Source organism: Ambystoma mexicanum, chromosome 5q, assembly GCF_040938575.1.
Source record: "Ambystoma mexicanum isolate Mex_15411 chromosome 5q, UKY_AmexF1_1, whole genome shotgun sequence".
NCBI classification, from domain to species: domain Eukaryota; kingdom Metazoa; phylum Chordata; class Amphibia; order Caudata; family Ambystomatidae; genus Ambystoma; species Ambystoma mexicanum.
In genome coordinates this window covers 107,767,919-107,786,927 of record NC_090933.1, presented here as the reverse complement: position 1 = coordinate 107,786,927, position 19,009 = coordinate 107,767,919, and the positions used below count along the sequence as shown (strand labels likewise).

General features: G+C 48.4%; 1 protein-coding gene across 1 annotated transcript in view; it reads left to right on the top strand.

Moving 5' to 3' along the window:
• Nucleotides 1-19,009, top strand: part of GALNT12 (polypeptide N-acetylgalactosaminyltransferase 12) — a 548,792-nt gene that overhangs the window by 459,367 nt on the left and 70,416 nt on the right. The window contains exon 9 of the mRNA XM_069620610.1: nucleotides 17,780-17,935. Coding sequence (XP_069476711.1) covers nucleotides 17,780-17,935 — 156 coding nt within the window. The remainder of the gene's footprint in view (nucleotides 1-17,779; nucleotides 17,936-19,009) is intronic.

Here is a 19,009-nt window from a genome sequence, read left to right as displayed (position 1 = left end):
GGCATGCAAGCCTACACACACAAGCACCATCCATGTCTCACACATGACAGCCCTCGCATGTGTTAGCCGCACGGTCCTGTACACCCCCACCCATACTCGGCCCCATACAAACATATGTGCAATCGGCACACTACTGGCACATCACCACACGCACAGCTTACAATCATGATGCATGTACACTTACCGCTCGACTCCAGACGGGTCTGCCTCTCAAGGACATGGACGTGGAGCGCTGGGGATATGCATTCCAGGACCCTCATCTGATCTTCCGACAAGTGGCCCCGGCGCCCCTTAGCATCCGCTGCCTTCAAGAGGCGCCGGGCCTTGTTCAGGGTCCTGGACCTGAAGTCCTCCCAGCGCTTCTTGACATGTTGGAAGTCGCGGACTGCCACCCCCTCCGCGTTGATGGCAGTCACGATGCCGGTCCAGATCCGAGTCCGTCCTTCCTTGTCGGCGCGCACCCTTCCGTAGAGGGCATCATACTGCCCCAGGACTTGCTCCACCAGGACACCAACTTCCCTGGCACTGAAGCTGGTGCCCCTCTGCCTCTCTGGCCGGGGGTTGCCAGTGGTGCCAGATGTTGCAGTGCCCGACATGACAACCCCAGAGGCAGGAGTGGGTGGGCAACTGGGTCCTGGGGCTGGGCTGTGGAGCGATGGAATCCCAGTCGGGAGTCTTCGGTTCCAGCAGGGGTGGTCACAGCAACAGCACCCCTGGCTGATGTGCAGGCAGCAAATGGCAGGGCACGTGGGCAGCAGGCAGTCAGGCAGCAGCAGATGGCAGGTGGGAGCGTGCTCGGGGCTCTGGGGGGCAGTAATTCGGCCTTGTGGGCAGGAGCGTGGTCTTCCATGTGCTTACGCGTGGCCAGCTTGATACGGAGTGATTTTGCACGTGAAAATCCTGCACGTCTGCGTTTAAATCGAGGAAAGGCCCTTAGCGCGTATGCACGTCAGCACGCATATGCGATTTCATTGGACCAAAGGCCCTTAGCGCGTCTGTGACGTGACACGCGCAGGTGTTTCCCTCATACCACGTGATGACAGAGCACACGTGGATTTCCACCAATCGCGTGTGAAACTTCCCGCGCACCCCGAAACACACATACCCAGGCTAATCGCGTGTGGAACTTCCCGCGCACCCTGAAGTACACGTACCCAGGCCAATCGCGTGTACGCTCACTTCCCTCCGATTACATGCGATGACACACGGACGTGCAGTTTTACCATGTGTGCTCTGTCATCACGTGTAATGAGGGAAACACCCGCACGCGTCACGTCACAGACGCGATAAGGGCCTTTGGTCCAATTAAATTGCATATGCGTGCTGACGTGCATACGCGCTAAGGGCCTTTCCTCGATTTACACGCAGACGTGCAGGATTTTCACGTGCAAAATCACTCCGTATAAAGCTGGCCACGCGTAAGCACACGGAAGACCACGCTCCTGCCCACAAGGCCGAATTACTGCCCCCCAGAGCCCCGAGCACACTCCCACCTGCCATCTGCTGCTGCCTGACTGCCTGCTGCCCACGTGCCCTGCCATTTGCTGCCTGCACATCAGCCAGGGGTGCTGTTGCTGTGACCACCCCTGCTGGAACCGAAGACTCCCGACTGGGATTCCATCGCTCCACAGCCTAGCCCCAGGTCCCAGTTGCCCACCCACTCCTGCCTCTGGGGTTGTCATGTCGGGCACTGCAACATCTGGCACCACTGACAACCCCCGGCCAGAGAGGCAGAGGGGCACCAGCTTCAGTGCCAGGGAAGTTGCTGTCCTGGTGTAGCAAGTCCTGGGGCAGTATGATGCCCTCTACGGAAGGGTGCGCGCCGACAAGGAAGGAAGGACGGACTCGGATCTGGACCGACAACGTGACTGCCATCAACGCGGAGGGGGTGGCAGTCCGCGACTTCCAACATGTCAAGAAGCGCTGGGAGGTCCAGGACCCTAAACAAGGCCCGGCGCCTCTTGAAGGCAGCGGATGCTAAGGGGCGCTTGGGCCACTTGTCGGAAGATCAGATGAGGGTCCTGGAACGCATATCCCCAGCGCTCCACGTCCAGGTCCTTGAGAGGCAGACCCGTCTGGAGTCGAGCGGTAAGTGTACATGCATCATGATTGTAAACTGTGCGTGTGGTGATGTGCCAGTAGTGTGCCGGTTGCACATATGTTTGTATGGGGCCGAGTATGGGTGGGGGTGTACAGGGCCGTGCGGCTAACACATGCGAGGGCTGTCATGTGTGAGACATGGATGGTGCTTGTGTGTGTAGGCTTGCATGCCAAATGCAGTTGCGTGGGCACACATGTTTGGATGAATGTGTATGTAAGTAGGCATGGTCGTGATGTCACGCATGTATGTTGTTTTCAGCTGCATGTATCAGCACTGTGTACATGTGCATGTGTGTGTATTTGACAAGGGTGCAACAGTGATGCAACATGGATGCATGTGACAGCGGGATGTGGAAGCCTGATTGGCAGATGTGACATGGATGCCCATCGGAACACTGCGACAGTTGGCTGCGGTGTACACATGCATGCAAGTGTGGTGGTGTGCATGCATGTGTAGTGCACTCCCTGTGTTGCATGTGATGACTGGCTCACCTTTGCCTGCTCATGCTGTTGTATGTGTATGGATGGTGCTGGCAGTTGCGATGTGGCTGTGGTATGGCTCATGTGTGCATGTAGAAATGACATGTGTGTTGCCGATTGTGATGCCATATCTGAGGTTTTCCAATGCCACTCATGTGCAACTGTCATGTGTGTATGTGTCCATTGTACAGTGCCCTGATGCCTGTGTTTCATTTCTCCCCGTCTGCAGCGTCAACTGATGAAGAGGGCAGAGAAGGTGCTGTGGAGCACAGCGGCGGGGATCGCACCGCCAGCCGGAGACGCAAGGCCCGGCTCCCCTCCCAGGTTGTGATCTCGTCGGGGAGTGAGGAGTCCGGTGCCGCGTCCCAGGCCGCAGCTGCTGGGGGGAGGTTCAAGAGGCGGAAGTCGGAGTTGGACTCCTCGGCAGCAGAAGGGGCAGCTGGGACCCCACAGGGCCCAACGGGGGAAGATGGCACAGAGTCATCCAGGTTGGTGGGGGGTTTGGTGGAGGAGGAGGCCGTGCAAGCAACAGAGACGGGGTCTGGAGGTGGGGATTCGACTGGTGCTAGTGGTGCAGTGCAGGACCAGGGACAGGAGGCAGCACAGGTCGCCGCAGAGGTGCCTGTGTCCAATCCTGTCCCTGATCCTGTCACTGCATCATCTTGCACCAGCAGGGATGCCTGCGTCCAGACCCGTTTTCAGGCAGGAGATGAGCTCACGACAACTGGCCTTCCTCTGCCTGCGGACGTGGCTATCCGGGTCCGGGTTGAGCCTGTCCTGACTGGTGTGGCGTTGCGTCAACGGGCCATGCGAGGTGACCTGCAGTCTTTCATGAGGAGACTGCACGTCATCTCAAATGGCTCGTTGACCGCGTCGGCCTACTGGGACAGGTCACCCAGGCCGGATTCCTCCGTTTGATGGGGCTTGCTACGACACCCTCCTCAACTGAACCCCCTATGCGTCAGTCGTCCTCCGTGCCATCTTCCCACCCATCAGTCACCTGGGTGCCCTGTGGAGCTGCCTCTGACGGTGCGGCCAGGCTGGTGGAGGAGGCATCCCTGCCACAGTCGGGAGTCGGACGTCCAGCAGGGGTGGCCACATCAACGACTGCACCCCAGCCAGCGGAGGATGTGCAGGCAGCAGGAGGCAGTGCACGGGCAGAGGCGCAGCAGCAGCAGCAACGTGGTGGGAGCCATGATGGCTCGCGCCTTCGACATTGGAGGGGCAGGCATCGGCCGGAGGGCAGGAGGACCCAGGACGGGAAGTGTCTTCCGTGTGGCAGCGGTTGGGCCACGCCATAGATGCGGAGCGACAGCGGGTGGAAGAGGCACGGCTCACGATGGTCAGGGCGGAGAACTCCATGCGGAGGGCTCTGAGGCGTGCCGAGTGCCTCGAGGCAATCCGCAGGGAGTTTGGGGGGGAACATGTGGACGGCCCTGCGGACCCTCGGGGCCATGGAGGAGGAGCGCCTCCGGGACATTGAGCAGGAGTTTGATGATGCCCTGGCCCGGAACATCCCGAAGTGAGCCGTCGGACTAGCCCGCTGCCCTTGTAAATAGTTCTATAGTTAGTGTTAGGTTTCCTTTGGTTTAGCATTTTTTTTGGACCTTTTGGACAATGGCCCACATTTTTGTATATAGTTTATTTTTTTAGGTAGTGTTATTAGATAGGTTTCATTTCTTCGGTTGGGATCATGGACCCTGGATTGTTTATCTGTACCTAGTTGACTTTTGGATTTTCATTTTTTTTATGATTTCCCCATGGAGCAATGGTTTTCGATTTTAATTTTCTATTGGATTATCTTTTGTGGACTGTGACTTTGGACACCTTTCGTTTGCATTATGATTTGTGGTTTTGCATTTTTTCACGTACCTGCTGGTTTATTTTTAAAAAATTTCAATTATTGTTTATTTATTTTTGATTCAATTTATGTTGTGTTTAATACATATGTTTTCTTCAAACTTCAATATGTAGTATCTTCTCATTGGTTTCATGCATATCATGATATGGGTTTTGACATTCACTGACACCCATTGGGTGTATGTGAGGGACATGTGTTCATTTGCAAACTTGCAATTGTGGTTCGATCATGTTTTTGCCATTTCTAAGTGGGTGGATGCAATACTCGGGTGGGTGTTTGGCATTTGGAGGCTGACCATAAGGGCCAGGGATCTAGATTGTGGGGGCCTGCTGGAGGCTGCCCCTGGTGGCTGGGGGTGGGGGTGATGGGAGACATGAGTGGGGGCCTGGTGGAGGCTGCCCCTGCACTGCTGGGGGGTGGGGGGTGGAGGGGGACATGAGTGGGGGCCTGGTGGAGGCTGCCCCTGGTGGCTGGGGGGTGGGGGTGCTGGGAGACATGTGTTGGTGATCAGTAGTGCAAGGTAACATGTGGGTTGGCTGGGGGGCATGGCCATGGTGGATGGGTTGACTGTGGGACATGAGCAGGGGTGCAGGGTAGTCCCCTGTGGTGTGGGCTGCCTGCAGGGGCCGTGGAGGGTGTAGAGGGAACACCTGGGAGGACCCACACGGCCAAATCACGTGTAGCATTCCCCGGCACCACCTAAATACACGTACCCTGCTATAATCGCGTGTGAATCTTCCCGCGCACCTTGGAATACACGTACCCAGGCCAATCGCGTGTGGAACTTCCCGCGCACCCCGAAACACACGTGCCCAGGCTAATCGCGTGTGAATCTTCCCGCGCACCTTGGAATACACGTACCCAGGCCAATCGCGTGTGGAACTTCCTGCGCACCCCGAAGTACACGTACCCAGGCCAATCGCGTGTGGAACTTCCCGCGCAACCCCCGTAGTACACGTACCCAGGCTAATCGCGTGTGGGACTTCCCGCGCACCCGAAGTACACGTACCCAGGCCAATCGCGTGTGGAACTTCCCGCGCATCCCGAAGTACACGTACCCAGGCCAATTGCGTGTGGAACTTCCCGCGCACCCCGAAGTACACGTACCCAGGCCAATCGCGTGTGGAACTTCCCGTGCACCCCGAAACACACATACCCAGGCTAATCGCGTGTGGAACTTCCCGCACACCCCGTAGTACACGTACCCAGGCTAATCTCGTGTGGAACTTCCCGCGCCCCCCCGAAGTACATGTACCCAGGCCAATCGCGTGTGGGACTTCCCGCGCACCCAGGTACACACGCACATGCTATTTTTCACACAGCGGGTGTCCGTGTTTGTCGGTACCCCTTTGCACCTCATTTGTCCTAGAGGGCCACTGTATGGACCATTCATCATGGCTGTATATGGGTGCTTTTTGTTATCGCACATTTTGGCGCACATTTTTTTTCAGGCGCTGGGACGCTACCGCCTGCTTTCTTGTGGCGTACTTGTTTGGCCCTGTGCGCGTCTTTGACCGAGCGCTGGTTTGCCCTATTCGATTCCATGAATACGGGTTGTAGGCGAGCGTGTGGGCGTTCCGCGCACTTGCCCTCTGTACTTCCCCTGTGACGCCCATATCTTTACGCGTTGTTCCCCATTCCGAGTGTTACGCCCCGTGTTCCGCCTACTTTTGTGATGTGCGCCGCGCTATGTGCGATTTCGCAGTGGCCGTGGCGCATGCTGTTGGATGACCAGTGCGCCAGCGTGCGCGGCGCACATTTTCAGCGCACATCCAATGTTTTTCTCGCGCACGGACTTCCATGAATCGATGTGCGCTGGTTTCACTGCGATTTTCGCACTTTTACTGCGAATCGCACGTTTTGGCACCTCTGCGTGGGAATTTTCGGCGCACATTAATTCCATGAATCGACCCCCTAAATCTATACAATGTATAAGGATGTCCGCAACAAAGTAAACTGTGTTCAAAAGCAAAGTTCTGAGCATCTTCCAGCTCTTTGGCTTCCTCTTAGCTTCCCCTTCACCAGGTTCAAGATAGGTCCAAAAAGAACTGTGGGTTCCCTTTGCTAAGAGTTGAACACAATTCAACAGTTCTCAAAACAAAGATCTTGGGGGTTCCCTTCACCAAGAGTTCAACACAGTTTATTCTTAGTGGGCCACTTGGTCTAGGTGCAGTTTTCGGACCACACGGTCCACCCATTACAGGTCATGGACCGATAACCTGGTGCACTTTGTTGTACCTCTGTATTCTTTATGCTTGGCCATCACGGGTCTCTTCCTTTCTCAAGCTCTAGTCCTGTGGACTCTTGTATCTTAAATCCACACTTCGTGCACCTTCTTCTTGGCAATCTTTTGGCTTAGCCCCAACTTGCATCTCAAACAGCTTGGCAGTTTTATGGCATAGCCATAACTTGTATCTCATACAGTTCATTCCATGAGGGTTTTATCCTCCTCACCCACTTGTTTTCATTTAATTAAAAAATGCTTACAAAGGATTCATCATTGGTTTTGCTTTGGTGTCAACTCATTAATGTTCCTAATGGTTCATTACTTGCTTTCCGTATTCAAAACATGCTCAATATATCCTTTAGTTTATTATTCAATAATGCGTTTTCATCCTTCAAAAGTACTTCATTGACTTTGTAAACATACTCCTATTTTTCAATTAGTTTGGTATTAAATAATGCTTTTTGCATCAAAAGTGCTTAACTGCTTTAGAACAGTCATCTCATTTGACTTTCCATAGTATGTGTAATAAGATTCAGTTAGTTTTGTACCTTGGTTTCTCAGTACCAGAGCGCCCGCTATGTGCGTTCTAGCATTTTGCCATCCCCGGCAAGCGTTTGCTCCACCTCTGGACTTCTTGCTTCGCTTCCCTGTGCTACATCCTTCTGCCTACTTCCCAGCGAGCCGCGGTCCCGGTCAAGTCAAAGTCCTTCTGACTCTCAAAGCAGCTAACAGCACATTGGAGACTCTACAGCCTCGGTCGTGGTTACCAGGGAGGATGGAGAGCAGGACCCTGGACCCTCTCATAGCCAATCGTGGCACCGGCATCTCCTCCATGCTCCTGCTTAACCCGGCTTTCCTCTAGCCGGTTCCCCTCCAGCCTGCTCCTGCTCCAAATTTGGAGCTCTTCGCACGCTGCTTCTCCTTCTCATACCGTCTCAGTTTTCCATTTTTATACACCTGTGACTTGTTAACAGGCTGCAGGTGTTAGTCCTCTACACTAATTGCCTGACCCGTCAGTGGGACATGCCTGTCTATTGCAGGAGAACTCCTCCACAGCCCTCTTCCTCATCCCAGTACTAAAGTTGTGTTAAGGTAGAGCAGTGTGCATAACTCCTAGTTGTTTCCTCCTCGTCAGAGTCTTAAGGAAAAGGGATTGTGGGGCATTTTGGTCAGAATAAAGAGTCAGTGACTGACAATAGCCTATGAAAGGCAGGGGGAACATTGGATTCACTAGTGTTAGGGAAAGGGGGAATACCATGTCTCACCAAAAGTCACCCTCTTACCACTCCCCAAGTTCCCTCCAGCCAGGTGATCGTCCCTCGCATATTCACCCCCAGGGTCGGGATCCAAGAGCGATGGCCTTTCCCTGGCTATCTGAGAGGAGGATTCAGGGGGAGTAGAAGTGAGGATGCCCCGAAGTTCCTCACACTGATCACTGTGGATGTCCTTCTTTTCTGTTGTCTCTGTAAACTGCTTAGTCCACTATTTGTCTGTTTTTGAGTTTTGTTTGAGTTAAGTAAATCTATAACAAAAGCAATCCAAGCTCCACAACCCATATAATGCTGTGGCACCTGTCACCCTATTCCAGCTACTGTCGACCCCTATGCGATCACCTGGCTAATGTGAAGAAGGCATGGGATCAACAGTAGAGGTGAAATTGTTAGTGGATTGGTTATTGGCATTGTTGGGCTGAATTTCCACATTTTCTAGGTGTGGAGCGTGAACATCACTGCATGTCAATCTAGCTCCGGCATCAGCCGATAATCATTATCCCTTCCATAAATGATGCTCGCCAATATTCACAATTGTGCCCAAAAATTCGGCCCCTGCCCACCGTTGGAACCTGTCTGTGTGGGACTAGCTGGTATTCGTGATTCCATCCTAATCTGGCCTCTGTGGCATTCCTGATGCAGCCGGATGTGGCTTCGCTCAACAACCGCTACTCTATCCAGAAGTGGCAATGGTCGGCTATCACAATCCTACCCGGCTGCTCACGCAGGCCATCGCTCACAACCCTATCATCCAAGCGTGGTACATGCCAACACTCGTAGCTACTTCTAGGCGCGGCATCTGCCATCATTCACAACTCTTTCCGGGCTCTACGCATGCTAACGCCCATAGCGCGGTCCAAAAGTGGTAACTGTTTACATTCATAATTGGCACTTAGTGGCGTTCATGGAGTGGGTGATGTTGTAGGGTGGGATTGGGTAGGGTGTTAATTCTGTCCTCATGGGGTTGTCGCTTGTGTCCTATTCAACCTAGCGTTGTCTCTCTTGTTATTGTAGGACATTTCCTGAGTCGTGTCTGGGCCTTGTCTGAGTCATCCTAATTTCTGTCAGCCTGTTCTCTGTGTTTCCTGTTTGGTTGGTTAGTTGTTTCAATTTGTTTCTGGAGTGTTGAAGAGCCAGGTTTTTAGTAGTTTTCTGAATTGTAGGTGGCGTTTGGTGTTTCTTATTTCTTTCGGGATGTTGTTCCAGGTTTTTGCAGCCAGGTGGGAGAAGGAGGAGCCTCCTAGTTTTTTCTTGATGTATGGTTTTGGCTTCAGGCGAATTTCATTGCTTGATCTGAGTAGTCTCGTTGGCTTGTAGATTGTAGGAATTCTGCTCCCTGTCCGCTGATTGCCCTGTGTGCTATGCACATTGTTTTGAAGGTGATGCGATGTTTGATTGGGAGCCAATGTAGTATTTTTAGCGCTGCAGTGATGTGGTCTCTTCTGGATAGATTGAGGAATCTGGCTGCTGCATTTTGGATGCGTTGTAGTTTCTTCAGGAGGTATTCTGGCATCTCCAGGTAGAGGCTGTTTGCATAATCAATTCTTGACATGATTGAGTGAGTGTTTTGTGGGTGAAGTAGAGGACAGGTAGGATTATTCTTGTTGTGTGAAGGAGGAAGAAACATTTCTTTATTATTGCCTTTATTTGTGGTTCTAAGGTTAGGGTGTTGTACACCAGGACGCCCCGATTTTTTACTACCTTAGATGGTGTGGGCGCGGTTACCATTTCCATCGGCCAGGCAATGTAATGCTCGGATTCAGCCTTGCAACCTGAGCGTAAGCAGAAATCGGAATTCACCTACCGGTATCGTAATACTGGCCTCTGCAGATGACAATCGTTTTATAGATTGAGGGAATCTACCTGAAATCCCCTACGGGACCCAGCTCAAGACTTGGACACACAGAGAACTCCAGGGAAACCCCAAAGGGAAAAAACCCTGTGAAGAGCTGCTGGGGTTCGTAGAATCCTATGCGCTGTCTTCAGAAGGAAGAGGACAGTTGACTTGTGGTCCAGGTAAGGTAATCTTCTATTAGCTGGATCGGGAGACTTCAGAGTTAACTATATGGAAAGGAAGGGAGGTTACACTCAGGTCACTGTTCTATCTCTCTAAGACATGTCTTCATTCTCCCATACCATTTCTTACCCCTGGAATTCAGCAGCAGAGATGGAATGGATTTGGTGCCTAGAAGGCAGAAGTGTGGGGTCAGAGCAGCTGAAGAGAAAAAGGTAAGGAAAGAAAAGGAGAGTTGGTAACTCGGCGCTTGAACCGGTATAGACTGAGCAAGAAGTATTATATTCCTACCCGTTGTAGAAAGGAAACGTGCCGTGTTCTAAAGCACTCGCGCTTTCCCGATCATGGGAATCAGAATGCTGATGTTGCTTGGAGAAAGGAGAGCGTTATTGGTAATCCGTAAGAAGGAAGGCGTCTGAGGATAAACACTAAAGGGTAGGAGCTAAGGGAGGAATACACACCGCAGAGGTAGTGGACTGAATGCGGGATGTGGCGAACTCAAAGTCCGAGTTTTGGAGCAGGTACGTGTTACGAGGACGGAGCCTCTGGAAGGCTGAATGAAGAGGAAGACATGGTTAGTAAGAGGTTGAAAGAAAGGGTAGATCGAAATTACGATCCCCAGAGCCTCTAGTAACAAAAGGCTAGGCGAACTCACGAAGCGTGGCAAAACTCCTTTGAGAGTAGCAACACGATGAGTTCCTGGTCCGTCTTCCGGATATACTGAACTGAAAGAGGTCGTGGCCACCAGAGCTATTTCCGTGGCTTGATTCACTAGACCGATACACGGAGCAGGGCACTGGTCAATCTTGGAGTCAGTAATGCCGGACAAATTAATCAGTGTTGTTCTCTTGGTTTTTGGATATAATCATGATTTCCTTCTTTTCTGGGTTGATCTTCAAGTTGTTGGCGTTCATCCAGTTAAAGACTTCTTTTAGACACTCCAATTAGGGTTGAGTGATCGGTTTTAGTGTCTTCGATTTTGTAGATGATTTGAGCGTCATCTGCGTAGTTGTAGCATGTCATTTTGTATTTTTTGAAGATCCTTATTACTGGAGTCTGGTAGATGTTGAAGTATAGTGGCGATAGTGCAGATCCTTGTGGCACTCCACAGTTGGGAACTCGTGGAGTAGATTTCAAGGGTTTAATCCATCCGGTTTCTGTCCTGTCTGCTAGGAATGATGAGTACTGCCATGTCCGTTATACCTATGTCTTCCAATCTTTTGGTTAAGGTGTCATGGCTAACTGTGTCAAAGGCTGCCGGCAGGTTGAGCAGAATCCGAGCTGAGGTTGTGTTGGAGTCTGCGTTTGTTTTTAGGTCGTCCCATATGGGTAGTAGTGCCGATTCTGTTCCTCTTGCGGGTCTGAAACCGACTTGTGCTTGGTCTAGCAGTTAATTAATTTTCTACATTTTCTTGGGTTAATTTGTATACGTAAGTTTCTAGGAGTTTTGCCGGGCAGGGAATGTTGGAAATCAGTCTGTAGTTGGAGAGATCTTCCATGTCGCCACTTGTGTTTTTTAAAAGTGGTTTGATATATGCTGATTTGAATGATTTTGGTACAGTTCCTGTTGTGAGTGAGAGATTTAGGAGGTTTCTGTAGTATTCTGATGGCGTTCCTTGTGCAAGGATTGATTTGTAGATGTCGCGGGGGCAGGGATCCATGGGTGATCCTGCTTTCTTGCTGTGTTTTACCAGCTTGGTGAATTCCTCTGCTGATATTTCAGGAAAGTTTTGGAGTTTTTGCTGTGGCTCTTTCTTAGGTCTGATTGGTTGATTGTTATGGTTGGTTGTCTTTTGTATGATTTGTCAGATGTCGTTGATTTTGTTCTTGAAATGGTCTGCCAGGTCATTGCAAAGTTTCTCTGAGGGGGTTGGAGTTTTGTCGCGACCTGGTGGGTTTCTCATTTCTTTAATGATCAACATTTATTTTTGTGTGTTGGTGGCATTGGTGATTCTATCATCATAATGCCTTCTCTCCGCCTTTTGTATTTCCGTCTTGTATGCGCGGATTTGTTTTTGGAGCAGTAATTTCTTGTCTTGGTTGTATTCTTTCCTCCATTCCAATTCCATCTTCTTGTCCTTTTTCATGGTCCTTAGTAGCGGTGTGAACCATTTTGCCATTGCTCTTTTTTTGAGGGGGTAAATGGTTTTTCCGGGACGATGTTTTCAATTGCATCAGCAATCTATTTGTCTAGTAGCTCCGCTTTCCCGTCTAGGTAAGACAGCTCTAGTTCTGTAGTTGGGGGTTTGGTCATCTCCAGTTGTTCCATTAGGTTGCTTGTTTTGATGGTTTTCCACTTTCTTTTTGTGATGGTTGTGAGCTTGGGGGCTGGATGTGGACTTGAGTTGGTAGTGTGATCACGAATGCGATGATGAGATGGTCGCTCCACAGTATTTGTATCGACGGTGCCGTGGTGATGAGTTTTGTTCTTGGCGAAGATTTTGTCAAGGGTGTGTCCTGCCAAGTGTGTTGCCCCTTTGACCAACTGCTGTAGTTTCATGGTTGTTAGCTGCCCAATTAGTGAGTTTTGGGAGTTGGCGTGTTTTTCTTCGAACCAGATGTTGAAGGATTATTAGATTTTCATGCTTGATGGCTATGTTGGTGATGGCTTCTATCAAGTTGTCGACGAAGGTTGCATCGTATGTCGGTGGTCTGTAAACCAGAATTAATGTGATGTTAGTTTTTGGATTCGCTGATAGGTGTATAACTACATAATTGTCCTACTGAGCATAGCTGACAATCACTGTATCATCTCATGGGGTGCGCCCAATAATCACAGTATCACTCCACAGCAATCAGCCAATAAACACTTTATCCCGGGAGAGAGGTCTATAGCTAACAAAGTAATTTGAAATAGGGCACAGCTAGATTTGAGAGTCCTGTATAAAGAGGGAGTGTCCTACAGCCAACAATACAATTTGCCAGCCAGACAATGCAGTTTGAAATAAGGCTCAGCTAGACTCGAGATAGTTGTATAGTGGGGCAGAGGCCCACGCCTGACAGAGCAAATGGATGCAGTACCAAACAAAGCTAAGTTTGAGGCCCAGTTGAGCAATTGACTATAAACTTAAGCACACCTATGCTGGAAAGTCCTGTATAGTGGGAGAGAGGCCCACGCCCAACAGATCAAATGGGTGCAGTACTAAACACAACTAGATTTGAGACACAGGTGAAAACATGACTACAATGCCAAGCACAGCCAGACCTGAGAGTCCTGCACAGTGGGAGAGAGGCCCACGCCTAACAGGTTAAACGGGTATAGTAATAAAGACAGCTAGATTTGAGACACAGGAGAACAAATTATTGCAATACTAAACACAGCTAGATTTGAGAGTCCTGCATTGTGGGAGAGAGGCCTACACCTAACAGGTCAGAATGGCTTTCATAAGCAGGTGATAACCCCATCCCCACATTCAAAGCACAGGGTCTCAAGAGTTAATTAAAGGATAGATGGGTGACACAGTTCTCTCAATGTGGCACACTTTGGCTTGTTGGTACGATTCAACAGTTCATTCTCGGGCATCAAGTGTTTCTCAGTTCAAAACAGTTTCTTTAGGCTTCCTTGCCTTGAATCAAAAATATAGTTCAACACTTTCTCAAACAGACCTCTCAAGTTTCCCTTACCCAGGTCCGGGTCTTTCTTAACACTTTCACTTTGGTACAATTCTCTCCGGCTTCCCTCCTTAGGGCTCAAGCCTATCTTGGCTCCTTACAGTTCACTTTAACTCACTCAGGTTTCCCTCGTTTAGGATCAAGTTTTGTCATTCACTTCCTTCGTAACACACTTTCACTTAGGCTTCCCTCCATTACGCTCAAGCTTTCTATTTTCACTATGACTCTGGTTCTCAACATTCACTTTGTAGGGTTCCCTTCCCTACGTTTCTTCTCGTTAAAAATGAATGTCGAAGACTTTCGAGACTGCACAGATCATCCTAGATATTCCTATGCATGACCACTTCGACGTCCCTTTCAGTATGAGTCACAGTTCACTCGTGACTTCTCAACATACTAAAGCTTTCTGGTATTTGTAGTTCCTTTCACAAACTTTCATAGGCTTTTTTCTTTGCCTTGCGCTACAGTTAAATCACATTTCACGGAGACATTCATAATGCGATTAACCCCGCGCAGGACCACTCGGTTACTTTGTAATAATTCATGTTGCGTTTAACATTCGAATCCTTCTTCACAAGATCATCATCATTATTTGCGTATCCTTCACTTGAAACAGTTTCACTCGCTTGCAAAACAAACCGGACATTGTTTGATTCAGTAACGCACCAGTTCTGTTTATCTCGGTTCTTTCTTCTTTAACTTGAATGCGTCTATCAAGGACTTTACCAACGACTCCTCTGCTCCTCCCCAACTCGGTCGTTTACCCAGGAGGGGAACAGGCAACCTTGGAATATTTCAAAGGAAGGCTCTCTCAATATTCTCGGCTTCATTTTGCCAACCCTTGTGGCCTCTTGGAAATACGGTTAATTTGCATGGCTTTCTTTCGCTCCTCTCAGTATTCGAATAGCCCCTTGGCCTTCCGATCTATGCAGCCTGGTTTACATCAGCTCAGGAAGTGCTGGTCCTTCTCGTACCCAGCCTCGCTCAAAGTGTGTGTGTGTGTGCTCCACCTTTTATCCTCACGCGGATACTTAATGTATGGCCGGTATGTGCGATTGAAACGGAGTGCCTGACCCTGCCTGGCCTCATTAATGGGATGACCATTGCAAAGTGCTAGAGGTAATCCTCATAGCCTCAATCCTCATCTTTTTCGGCTTGGTAGCTTTGTCATCATAGAAAGGGTATGGATCATGGGAGTTGTAGTGTCCCAGAAAATAGATAGGGATAAGGGAATACAATGTCTCACCATTGTGTCTCTTTTCCCCATTCCCCGAGGACCCCCCACCCAGGTGATTGTCCCTCACTTGTACGCCCCCAAGGTCGGGATCAAAAAGCGCCGCCCCTTCCCTGGCCACCTGAGTTCGGGCGCCCCAGGGATTAGACTGTGAAACACCCTCTGGTTTTTCACACTATGAACAGCCGGGGTTCTCGATTACTTGAAATGATTTGTGATCTTAAAAGGAGTAGATACTGTGAAACAAAAGCTGGGCAACAAGAAAAGCAGGGTCAAAATAATCTAATTGAAGCAGAAGAACATGCCACATAGGGCTCCTGTGGTGAAGGAACACCTAGAAGAAAAAGAACAGTCAACAGCAAGAAGAAGTACAGAAATTGAGGTTACGTCAGGTAGGTCAAAGGTAAAAATGAATATTTTGAAGCTAGGCCCTGTATGGGCATTTTAATATCTGGTTTACTCAACAACATTCAGACAGGCATCATCTAACTTCAACAAGATGCATATAAATAACTTGGTGATTTATAAAGCACATTATGCTGTGCTTCTCCAGCTTTGAAGTACTGCAATAATCAGTGTCACTATTATTACCCACTTATGAGCATCCATTTTGCGGGCTTTGCCAGTGGTGTTGGTGATGAAGGATTGTGTTGGCTCACCCGGGTTACTGAACCCATTTCACACAGCGTTGTCCTGTTCCCAAGGTGAGTGTGCACACTTGAGCTATTTGCCCGGCTATATATCCTTTTGGAAGTTCTCAACCAACCGTAACACTTTACCTAGTTCATAGTTGAGGAGGCCCATTGGTCAACTTACCACTTGTATCTGACAAACCAACCTGCCTGTTCTCATCACAGGAGCTGTGATTGACCTGGCACGCCACCTGTTAACCTGCAATTGTGAAACTAAAATATAATTGTTACCATCGTCTGTCTTTTTTTAGTACAACCTTACTGGATGTACAGTGTCCTCTAGGCCGGGTTTAGACCTGCATAACTATAGGCGCAGTTATTTTATTAGTAAAAGGATGGTTGGGTCTAGTGTGGGCCAGGCAGTGGGTTCAGTGGAAACTCAAGTGCTGGCTTTGCATGGTGATCATTGGTGATACCTCAAAAAGTTATGCTGGCCAGGTGTTGCCACATCTGTGTAAAGCATTGTTTGGGACCATATACATCTTCCATACCTATATTCAGTGACCCGTGAGAAATCCGTCCAAATTATTGGCAAGCGTAGACTGTGATGTTTAGCAAGTTTATTATACTAGGTCATGTGTTTTCAGAGGTGACTGATGCTGTTGTTCGTGCTTTCACCTGATTACATCCGCTGCTTAACATTTCCTTGGCAACCCAATACTCCTAATCTAACGAGCTGCAGTTCATAACAAACAAGAATAACTGTAGACATCTCCTCTGACCTGTACACTTTGGCATTTCTCGAGAGACCGGATTTCAGAGCAGAAAAAAATGGCATGGTTTGCAAAAAAGAATATCAAACGGCAATGGGAGGCTTTAGGTTACAAATGTCAACGAATGAATTGACAATTCCTACACCAAGTTTACTGTGTTCAGACATGGTAGGGAGCTGCAAGAGTTGGCTTACTCCAGAAGATGATTTCCTCCAGTTTTCATATGTGGGCCCTCCAAAGCGTAATCAGTGATGTCATTTGTGATGCCATCAGTGTGCGTGGGGGCTGTGCGATGGGGGCCTCATAGTTCAGATGGCGTAGGTTCCAACACTTTTCTAAATTTCAGGTGTTTTGTTGCATTAAATGAGCACCTTAACGTAATCTCAACCTAAGTTTTTCACTACATTTCCAGTGTTTTGTTGCATCTGATTGTTTCACCTTAACCGTAGTTCACCTACTTTTCTCACTGAATTTCAGGGGTTTTGTTATGCCTTTTTGTCTGATAACATAGCTGATCTCATATAATGTGTTATCAATAGGTGTCCTTCAGCTATGCAACATCAGGTTCATCAAGAATCTTTTTTTTGTCCACTAAATAAGAATGGATTACTAATGAAGTGCTGGGAGAAGGAAGATGAGGGGCGGGGGGTTAGTGTAATGCAATGGGTTACTTTGGGTTACTCGGATGAGGAAGAAGGATGTTGGGGTAATGCAACAGATTACTAATGTAGTACTGAGACAAAGAAGAGGGAGCCTGTGGCAAAGGTAGGATTAATGATGTGTCCCGGGACAAGGAATAGGGAAGTGTGGATTGTGGGAGACTGTGATGAGGAAGTGTGTGGCGGTGTTAGTGGAGGACTCTGACCTAGAAGAGTGAGGTGGGTTTAGTGAGGCACTGTGATGAGGAAGAGTGAGTTGGGGCACTGGGGGATTGCAACAAGGAAAAGCGAGGTAGGTTAATGGGGGACTGTGAGGAGAAACAGTGAGGTGATGCATTAACAAAAGGTATTTATTAGATGTACTAGTTGGATAAAGAGCTCGGTGGATGGGCTCGTCAGAATGTACAAAACTAAAATGACCACTGCAACCTGTTGGCAGCAATCTGGGGAATATGCCAATACCGATTTGTTAGAATATAGAGAAAATGTGTTTCTCTGTCACCGTTTGGGTTTCTCAAATTATGTTTGTCTACAGCATCCACTGGGGAGTTAAGGACACAGTTCAATTAATAAGTAAGCTGCTAGAGATGTAGGCATACCTTTGGCAAGATATGATGTCCTCCAATAGAAGGTGGAATATTTGTATGGCTTAAATGGCATACTGTGTAAAAAGCAATCTCCAACCTCTATATGTGGGGAGGTGGGTTAGTGAGTAAGCAACAATGCCCCAAACATTTAATGGTTGCCATTAACTATGTTGGTCTTTTGTCCAGGTGTTTTTAATTGGGTGTTAAAGTTTAAATGTGTTAATGCTGCTCCAGTATATTCTCATAAACCATTGTTTTCATTTTTAAAAATGGAGAATACGTTTATAGTTAATTTTGCACTTTATTCACGTATAAAAATTGCTTTTCAGTTTTTTGAATACACATCATATAATGAAATACGTTACAACACCCGCCAGCCTGAGGCCTGTGCAGCAGTGGATTCCGGGACAGATTTTCTCACTATGTATTTGTGTCGTGAAAATGGGAAAAGTGTTCCAGATAATCAGAAAATTATTTTGAAAGAGGTATGTCTTTCTTTTCTCGAGCATGTGATTTTGTTTATAATTCTTTAAATTATGCCTGCCAAAACGATAAACTAGTATCTTTTTGTTAACCAAAATATCGGCTTGTCAGGCTTTCACTTTTGTACAGTCACAAGTCTAGCAAATTACAATTATTCACTGAGACACTACCCAGTCATCCAATTACCTGCCCTTATCCTTGATACAAGGGTTTTCAAGCGTACACTAATTTAAGATCATATTTGACACTTTAACCATGGGTGTATTGGAGGTAGAAATGCATTTGAGAGCCCATTAGTAGAGCGCTGTCTTGTGGAAACTCATTGCTGATGCATCTTGAAAGGTAGGCCATACTTGTACCCCTTAAATACATTGGGGTACCCCCAAAAATACAGGGGACCTATAATCACGCTCACACCAGATTAAATGCACCCTTCTAGGGAACTAAGGCCATGAGTCTATCTTGAAAGAGATAACAAACTTTAATCTTTACGAAGATGAGTATTGGGGAGAAAGGCAGAGGACTCTGCCTTTCCGACCAGCATTCTGTCTTCCTTGTCAGGCTCCTAGGTTCTGAAGACTGGTGCTGGGCCTGGAGCTTAAATACTCTTGACTTGGTGACTGGATACCGGAAGAGCTCATCCACAACTGTTCTTCTTGCCATACAAGGGATGCTGTAGTCTCCAGTGTTGCGTGGCCAGGTTTACATTTAGACCAATCCTACTATAACATACTGCTGCCTCTGCAGGAATACATTTTAGCTCTTGTTTAGCATCATTTGCTATGCTATAAACATTCATACATAAACACATCTTCACGCCATTATCTTAACACTTCACTCAATAAAATTATATTTGATCTGGTCCAGTAATTTCTACAAAACCCTTATTTTTACATACTGTTGCATTGTGTGCATGAGCACGCACATTCTCCTATACTTAGTCTGCATGGGCTTTTGATGGACAGGAACAGCTGTTCACCCACTTCGTGTGCTCTGCGAGGGCTAGCCTCAGTGATGCAATGCCTTTTAGCACAGGCTACATTCCTTCTGGCAGAGAGCGTGCTTTGAGAAAGGCG